The following is a 9,525-nucleotide window of genomic DNA, read 5'->3' as shown; positions in this document are numbered from 1 at the left end:
AAGAGAATGAACACAAGAAATTATTGACCCAGTTCGATACAATGTGTATCTACGTCTGGGGGCGATGCCAAGCCAGGGATTTCACTATATAATTTCAGAATAAGCATAATTTAACAATGAGGGAGCACCTCTATTTATAAGCAACTAGAGAACCCTAATTCTAGTCAAACTAGGAAACATATATCACAAGGAAAAAATACTTCAAGGAAACAAATCCTAAACATGGTAGGAGATAAATTAGGCTCCATAATTAACAATCTCCCACTTGGAGACTAGCAACTCCTAAAAAACCATTTCCTTGTGATCTCATCCCTTCATCCGCTTAGCATCGCCTAACCTTCTCTTCAAGTTCCAAGGCCAATTGAAGCTATGCATAGCTTCAATTTCTCTAAGGTCACCACCTTAGTAAACATGTCTGCAGGATTCTCACTTCTAAGTATCTTCACAAGTTGCAGGATTTTCATCTCCACTAGGTGTCGGATGTAATGATACTTCAACTCCACATGCTTTGTCCTAGAATGAAACGTTGGATTCTTCGCCAAGAAAATAGCACTCTGAATATCACTGTAGAGTATGCTACTCTTGTTCTCCTTCCCAAGTTCATCTAAGAAACTCTGCAACCACACCATCTTCTTGCTTGCCTCTGTCGCAGCTACATATTCAGCCTCCGTAGTAGACAAAGCAACGGTCTTCTGCAACTTAGAAGTCCATGAAATAGCAGTACCACCATAAGTAAATACATACCCGGTTGTGCTTCTTCTCCCATCAAGATCATTGGACGCCAAGTCTGCATCCACATAACCTGCCAGCTCGACATTCTTGCCATTGAAACATAAGACACTTTCTGTAGTACCTCTCAAGTATCGAAGGATCCATTTAACTGCTTCACAATGTTGTTTGCCCGGATCACCCATGAACCGGCTCACTACTCCCACTGCTTGTGCAATATCAGACATCGTACACACCATTGCATACATAATACTGCCAATTGCTGAAGCATAAGGAATTTTCTTCATTTCAACACGTTCTTCTTTTGTACTCGGCGACTCCTTCTTTGATAGCTTAAAGTGACTGCCTAAAGGCACACTTACTGGCTTCGAATTATCCATGTTGAATCTTTCCAAAACCTTACCAATGTAAGCAGCTTGCGAAAGATACAATTTTCCTGCCGCCTTGTCACGCTCGATTCTCATGCCCAAAATTTGATTAGCCTCTCCAAGATCATTCATAGAGAATCGTTCAGACAATTGCCTTTTCAACTTATCCATCTCCTTTTGATCACCTCCTGCGATCAACATATCATCAACATATAATAACAGGATAAGATAGCTCTTGTCAAACCTCTTGTAGTAACAACAATGGTCAGCGTAGCATCTTTTATAGCCAATCTCCATCATGAATCCATCAAACTTCTTGTACCACTGCTTTGGAGTTTGCTTTAAACCATACAAGCTCTTCTTCAACTTGCACACAAGATTTTCCATTCCTTTTACTACGAATCCTTCAGGTTGTGTCATGTACAACTCATCCTCCAAATCACCATGAAGGAATGTCGTCTTTACATCCATCTGATGTAACAATAGATTTTCTGCAACTACCATACTCAACACTAAACGAATAGTAGTTAGTTTCACAACAGGAGTGAACACATCTGTATAATCAATACCGTATCGTTGCTCAAATCTCTTGACAACCAGCCTAGCCTTGTAGCGCTTGCTACCATCATATTCACATTTGATTCGATAGACCCACTTGCAATGCAATGCCCTTTTCCCTTTAGGAAGTTCCACAAGCTCCCATGTGCCATTCAGGAGAAGAGAGGCAAACTCATCATCCATGGCAATTTTCCACCTTTGTTTATCAGGGCATTCTCCTGCCTCTGCATAACACTCGGGCTCACCACCATCAGTAAGTAACAAATAGAAATTAGAGGGCGAGTACCTATCAGGTGCACGTCGCTCTCTAGTCGATTTAGGCAGTGAAATAGTCGGTGGTGGAGTGCTTGGTTCTTCTTCAAGCACCTCTTCAGCATTCTGACTCTCCTTGCTCCCACTCGAGTTTGAGATGTCTAGCTCGACCACTTGTGGCTCAGAACTGCTGGGACTCGACGCCTCCAATCTATCCTTGTACAATACTTGTTCATTGAAAATGACATCTCTACTGCGAATAACCTTACGGTTCTGCTCATCCCAGAGTCTATAACCGAACTCATCGCCTCCATAACCAATGAACGTACACTTAATAGATTTAGCATCCAACTTGCTTCTCTCAACGGAACTAACATGAGCATAAGCAACACAACCAAAGATGCGTAGGACAGATAGATTTACCTCTTTTCCTATCCAAACCTCATCGGGTATCCAAAACTCCAAGGGAACTGATGGACCTCTATTAATTAGGAATGCAGTTGTGTTGACTGCATCTGCCCAAAAACTCTTTGGCAATCCACTTTTCAATCTCATGCATCTTGCTCGCTCGTTCAACGTTCTGTTCATGCGCTCTGCGATTCCATTCTGCTGTGGAGTTCCTTTCAAAGTTTTCTCCATGCGGATTCCATTCTCGGCGCAGTACTCCTTGAACTTTGCAAGTTCATATTCTCCTCCATTATCGGATCTTACACTTCACCTTCAGCCCGGTTTCAGTTTCAACAAGGGCTTTCCACTTCCTAAAAGCGTCAAACGCATCGGATTTACTCTTCAGAAAATAAAACCATAGCTTTCGAGTAGAGTCGTCGATGAAAGTCATATAATATTCAGAGCCTCCTAGGGACTTCACAGGTGCTGGTCCCCATAGATCCGTGTGGACCATCTCCAACTTCTGTGTCTTCAATTTTCTGTCTCCTCTTGAGAAACTCACCCTTTTCTGTTTCCCAAACACGCAACCTCGCACAGGCCAACTTCAACAGTTTTCAGGCCAGGCAGTAAACCTCTTGAGCACATTATCTTCATCCCTTTCTCGCTCATGTGGCCAAGACGACAGTGCCACAAATCTGCATTATTTGCCTCACTTGCAATATCAATGCAATCTTTGGAGTTAGTTGTGGTATACAACGTACCCTCGTTCTTACCTCGAGCTACTATCATAGCTCCCTTGGTAATCTTCCAATTGTTGCAGCCAAACGTCACGGTGTACCCTTCTGCATCAAGCTGCCCAATCGAAATCAAACTTTTCTGCAATCCAGGAATGTGTCTGACTCCATTCAGTTTTATCACGGATCCATTGGATGTCACTACCTTCACGTTTCCCTTTCCCACGATATCTAAGGGCTCATCATCAGCCAGATGTACCTTCCCAAAATCGCCAGAAACGTAGTCTTCCATTATCTCCACATTGCTGCAGGAGTGGAACGACGCTCCAGAATCCAATACCCACGATTCCATCGGACTACTGACACTCAAGACCAACGCCTCGCCATCGTCATCAGACATGGTAGCGTTTGCTGTCTTCTTGTTCTTCTAATCCGTATTCTTATACTTCTTCGGTGCCTCACACTGATTTCTAAAATGCCCAAACTCATCACAATTCCAGCATTTAACTTTATCCAAATCCTTCTTGGATTAGCTCCTCCCTTTGGAATTTGATCTTCCACGATTTTGCTTTCCCTTCGATCTGCCTCTCTGTTCTGTATTCAGTGCTGATCCCGAAGTAGAAGATTCTGATTCTCTTCGGTGAACTTCCTCACCAATCATCAGATCTCTTACTCTGTCAACTGTTAGGTTTGTCTCTGCAGCAGTAACTGCTGTCACTGTGCCAGCCCAACTCTTAGGCAGAGATGATAGCAAAATCAGGGCACGAATTTCATCATCGAATTTTATATCAACCGAGTTCAGTTGCGAAGTAATCATGTTGAACTCATTGAGATGTTGTTGCACCAGCTTTCCCTCTTGCATTCTAAAATTAAACAATCGTCTAATCCGATATACCTTGTTTGCCGTTGATGGTTTCTGATACATGTCCTCCAAGATCTTCATCATCTCCTTTGTCGACTTTGCTGCAGTCGTGTGATAAGCCACATCCTTGGACAACAATAGCTTAATCGCGCTCATCGCTTTTCTCTCCAGCAGTTCCCACTCCTCTTGTTCCATCTTTTCGGGTTTGGTTTTAAAGGCTTCCAGAGATCTTTACCGTACAGGTAATCCTCAATCTGCATCTTCCAAAATCCGAAATCAGATCCGTCGAACTTCTCTACAGCAATTTTCTCGCCGATCCCCATCGTGATTTCTGCCTCTTAAACCCTAGGCTCTTGATACCAGTTGTTGGGAAATAAACACAGGCAATCACGAATATGAAAGAGAATGAACACAAGAAATTGTTGACCCAGTTCGATACAATGTGTATCTACGTCTGGAGGCGATGCCAAGCCAGGGATTTCACTATATAATTTCAGAATAAGCATAATTTAACAATGAGGGAGCACCTCTATTTATAAGCAACTAGAGAACCCTAATTCTAGTCAAACTAGGAAACATATATCACAAGGAAAAAATACTTCAAGAAAACAAATCCTAAACATGGTAGGAGATAAATTAGGCTCCATAATTAACAATCCAGACAATAAAAAATTAATTTTTAATTATTAAAAAAATCAATTTTTATTAAAATAAAAAAATTATAATTTAACAACGATTCATACTAAAAGATGGATTATATTTTGTAGAATATAATCCTTCACACTAGATGAGTAAGTTTTGCATTGTTTGAGTAAACCTTTTATAGATAGGTTCTCAATTTCAACTTTCATTGTGACTTTGATGTGGGATAAATAGTTGTTTTATAGATAAATTTTAAACTCCAAGTTTCTTTGTGTTTTCGATATGGGACAATTAGTTTTACACTTAAAAGCGAGTTTTTGTTGCTTTACGTAAAAATTTGTTTGATATCAATACAAAATCTCTGTTTAGTCTAGTGGTAAATGTGTACTCAAAAATCATAGAGGTTGTGCCGTTGTGGTTTCAAACTCCAAACTCATTTTTTATTTATACTTCTTTCTTGTAAGCGTTGTGGAACACAGGTACACGAGAACCTTTTACGTGCACTCCAAAGGAAGATCGAAAAATAAGTTTAATGTTACTAAATTTTCTAGTTGTAGTTCTATTTTATTATCTACGAAGTCTTTTCAATTTATACGTTGTTTTACTCATATTTCAATTTTAGAAGTAAAAATAATAAATAATGCAAATTAATGTTCTAGGACAAAAGAAAAATAAGAAAATGATGATATGGCAAAAGTTTCAGCTTGGTGAGAGATACCTTTATTGACGTGGTGCTGAAATATCAAAATATATCCCCGGCCATAGCCAAGTGCAGATTTACTTGCATCATCCAAAAATGATTGCATAAAAAGTATAAAATAGAAGATACATTAGTTATACATTTGGCCTTAGAGATGTATCTTGAGTCATCTCTATCTTGTTTCACTTTGTAAAATAAAGATCAGGTACCATTTATATGTGAAACTGAAAGATCAATTACCATTTATGTAGTTCACTCTCTAAATAAAAAGGTAAATGAGATTATGTGTTTACATTCCAAAATGAGACTATTTTTTTATAAGTATGTCAAAATTATGTAATATCTTAATTAGTGGAGGTATGTTTAAAATACTCTAAAATATCTCCCACACTAGCAGAGCTAGAGGAAATATGAGGAAATATTTTGAGCAAAGCATATGGTCATTCGATCAAAAGGCCCAATGTATTTAATATTTATGAACAAATTCAATAATTTTCGGTAAACCAATTAGTTAATGGATTAATTGAAGCAGAGTTTAGTTTAAGTTTGGTTGTAGCATGAAATGATTTATAGTTCGATTAACTTATTAATTTGGTTCAGTTATAACCAAATTGATTAATTAATCACCCCCTAGTTAAGTGTGTGTAGAAGATGTGAGTTATAATTCAGAAACATAATTTGAGTTATTTTTATCTAGTTAGGATATACGCATATAATTTTCATAAAATATGCAGTAATAAACTAACCTTGAAAATTAAAAATACATTCCAGGCCATAGCCAAGTGCAAATGTATTGCATCATCAAAAAATAATTGCATAAACAATGTGAAAATATAGAAGATACATTAGTCATACATTGGGCTTGAGAGATGTATCTTGAGCCATCTCTATCTTCTTCCACTTTGTAAACTTGGACAGCAGAAAAAGGCCAATTGTTTGTGCAGTCAGACCACATATCAACCCAATCCATAATCCCTGTGCCAAAAAAAACAGATTTTATGCTTCTTAGTTCAAGTTTCAATTTTTAGTAATGACAACAACTCATATGAGTGTACCGTGCGGACGATAAAAGGAGGTTCGACCGCGCCTTTCTATCTATTCGTTCCTAAACATAGCAAGAACGAGTTCGTACCTTGGCACGGAGTGTAGTCTTGAATGCAAGAAAAGCGGAGACAAGCATTCCGATGCAGTAGAATCCTCCCAAGTTGATATACACAACCAAATGCTGCCAACCGCAACCCCGTGCTACCCCTGCACTCAAAAAAAATGTCTTTCAATCAAATCGGATTTCTCAACATCGCTAATTTACTGGTGAATCGCGACACACAACCTGATAATATTCCTTGAACGAAATCACACAGTATGGACACGACGAGGAAGGGTGTCATTGAGGCGAATGCTTGGATTATCACGGGGCTACTGCTGAAGGCGCTGGCCCAGAGATTGTGCCCCAAAGACAGTGCCAAAACTACAGCTAGTGCAAGGATAACGGTGAGCTTAAGAGTGACGTGCATTGCTTGCCTGGCTCGATCTGGCTGCCCAGCGCCCAACTCGTTAGACACCCTCGTGCTGCAACAGCAGAAATTCAGCACTAGGAAAATCACACGAAGCAGAGAAATTTAGAGGCGTGCGTTTATTCTTACCTAGCTGCTGCACTCAGGCCATAAGCAATCATGTACGTAATTGCTTCCGTGTTCACACTGATCAATATATACGCATGAGTATCGACCTTGAAACTAGACGAATAAAACCAAGTTGACGCGTCATACTACTTACCACATCGCTATGAGGGAAGTAGTGACCTCCGAGTTTGGCATCAATCCGGCCAATAAAACAAGAATCTCGAAAGCCCAATATTCCAGACTGATTTCACGAGTGCGTTAGTATCAATCGTAAGAGAAACAGAAGGACAACGAAGCAATCACATATACTCGAAGCTAGAAAAATCGACTAACCAAACCATGGCTGCAGAAGGCAGAGCAAGCTTCAAGGTCGGCCATATATGACTTAACGACTCCCAAATAAATCCATCCCACGTGTACTTGAATTTATTTGCACTAAGCAAGTACGAGGCTAGCATGAAGAGTGATAACCACAAAGATACGGAAGCTGCCAATGGAGCTCCCTTGTATCCGAGGGCGGACCAATTAACCAAAGCATAGGCAATACCGATATGCAGGACGAGAGGGACTACCGAGCAGACCACGAGTGGGATAACTACCGACTGTGTCTGAAGAAACCTAAGAATATTTTGCAAGAGTCCATAAGCAAACAGCCCCGGAATCAAGTACTTAAGATACAGACCGGCCGAGATTGCGATTTGAGGATCTTGATGTAGTAAAATGAGGACGGTGTCGGAATACCACCACAGAACCGACACGAGGAGAGTGGAGATAAGCGATATAATGCAAGAAGTCTGGAGATATACTCCCATTATCCTGTACATTTTCGCACCGAATCCTTGGCCACATAGGGTTTCAAGGGAACCACTCAACCCAACCTACACCAAAGCACACTAATTCTCTAAAATGATTGGTAAAAACATGATTGTTGATTCTAGTAAAGAATCTAAGGAATCGAAGCTCAAATCATTTGTTCATTTCAATTTAGCATACTTTAACAAAGGGACGCAATCAAATGCAAACTTTAAATACTATACAAACTTCAAACTATAATCAAAATCGTTAGAAAATGTCAACAGATACAAAATAACAAAAACAAAAAATATCAACACAGTATCAATGGTTAATACTGAATTGAGAAATCTAGTTGATTAGATTGAGAAGGAGTCATACTCCCCTCCGTCCCCATTAATTGGTACCAATTTCTTTTTACTTCCGTCCCCAATTAATCGACACCCTTACTTTTTTTTACTAATTTTTGTAATGGACCCTACATTCCAATATCTCATTCTACTCACTTTTTATTTTAAAATTGATATATAAAAAAAGACTCATAATCCACTTACTTTTTTCCACTCACTACCTTTTTCCACTCACTTTCCCCTACATTTCTTAAACACATGCCAAGTCAAACGGTGACAATTAATGGGGGACGGAGGGAGTACAATCTCAAAACTATGATCTAGAACCGTTAAAAAATGTCAAACATCTGACAAAATAACAGCAACACAAAATATCAAAATAGTGTAACGGTTGACACTGTGTTGACATCAATATCATAAAATTTTACAAACACTGTGTTGAGGATTTTTGGAGTTTATACAATAGATAGAGTTCCATTTTATCAGTATAAATTTGTAATTGAAGAAAAATTGGAGTAAAATGAAGTAAAGTACTAACCAAGAAAGAGAAACCGGTGACGGAAGCCCAGGAATTGGCGAGATTGGCGGCGGCGAGTTCGAGATCGCCGAGGTGGCCGGCGAACATGACGGAGACGAGGGGGATGAAGTAGAAGGCGGCGTTGGTGAGAATCATGGGCAGCGCGAAGACCACCTGCCCCTTCGCCTCCGCAACATCGATCACCTTGTTAAGAATCCCCTCCTCCGGAGAGTTCCTCTCCAGAAGCGGAATCACCGCCGCCTTGGCGCTGGAAGAAGCTGAATCCATTTCCTCCAACTACCCACTCGAGATCCCTCTCCCAACTATTAATAACTCTTTCGTGATATGCACACCCGTTTTATTTTATTTGTACGTAGTCCATCCGTAATATAAAAGTGGAGATATTTCGTTTTGGTACAAAAAATAAGAAAAAATTATATTAAATGAGATAAATAGATGAAAAATAAAATAAGAAATGAAATGGAGAGAATAAATGAAAAGTAAAGAAGTGAGAAGAAATTTATTTACTTTTATTAAAAAGAGAAATGATTTTACTTTTGGAACGTATCAAAATTGGCAAAATGACTTCACCACTATTAGACGGATAAAGTAGTACGATAATACTCCCTCCGTCCCAAGAAAGATTATCCTTTTCTTGGGCGGTAATACTCCCTCCGTCCCAAGAAAGATTATCCTTTTCTTGTGCGGAATGAATTTTTACGTAGTTTTATTTTATGTGTTAAGTGAAGAGAACAAAGTAAAATAGAGAGAATAAAGAACAAAAATGTTTCCATATCTGAAAAATAAAAGAAAAATAAAAATAAAAAGTGAATCATCAGTTTACGGAGGGAGTAGGAGTAATATTTAGACTAAAGTCTAATTTTGATCCGTTATATTTATCCTAAAATTCTTTTTGGTCCTTTATATTAAGTTTGTTACCTTTTGGTCCCTAACATATTATTTTACCTTAAAATTAACAATCTTATTTGGAACCAATGTAAAGGATCAAAAT

General features: G+C 39.0%; 1 protein-coding gene across 1 annotated transcript; it reads right to left on the bottom strand.

Moving 5' to 3' along the window:
* Positions 1-5,948: 5,948 nt before the first annotated feature.
* LOC121808659 (protein DETOXIFICATION 18-like) lies at positions 5,949-8,862 on the bottom strand. Its single transcript, XM_042209258.1, has 7 exons — positions 8,535-8,862; positions 7,188-7,732; positions 7,009-7,095; positions 6,876-6,932; positions 6,563-6,801; positions 6,365-6,483; positions 5,949-6,207 (listed from the first exon to the last, which is right to left on the bottom strand). The coding sequence occupies exons 1-7, from the start codon at positions 8,799-8,801 to the stop codon at positions 6,082-6,084; spliced, it is 1,440 nt and encodes a 479-aa protein (XP_042065192.1). The 5' UTR covers positions 8,802-8,862; the 3' UTR covers positions 5,949-6,081.
* Positions 8,863-9,525: the final 663 nt, after the last annotated feature.

This window comes from Salvia splendens, chromosome 6, assembly GCF_004379255.2.
Source record: "Salvia splendens isolate huo1 chromosome 6, SspV2, whole genome shotgun sequence".
Taxonomy (NCBI): domain Eukaryota; kingdom Viridiplantae; phylum Streptophyta; class Magnoliopsida; order Lamiales; family Lamiaceae; genus Salvia; species Salvia splendens.
Note: the sequence above shows the minus strand (reverse complement) of the source record. Positions and strands in the feature narration are given on the sequence as shown.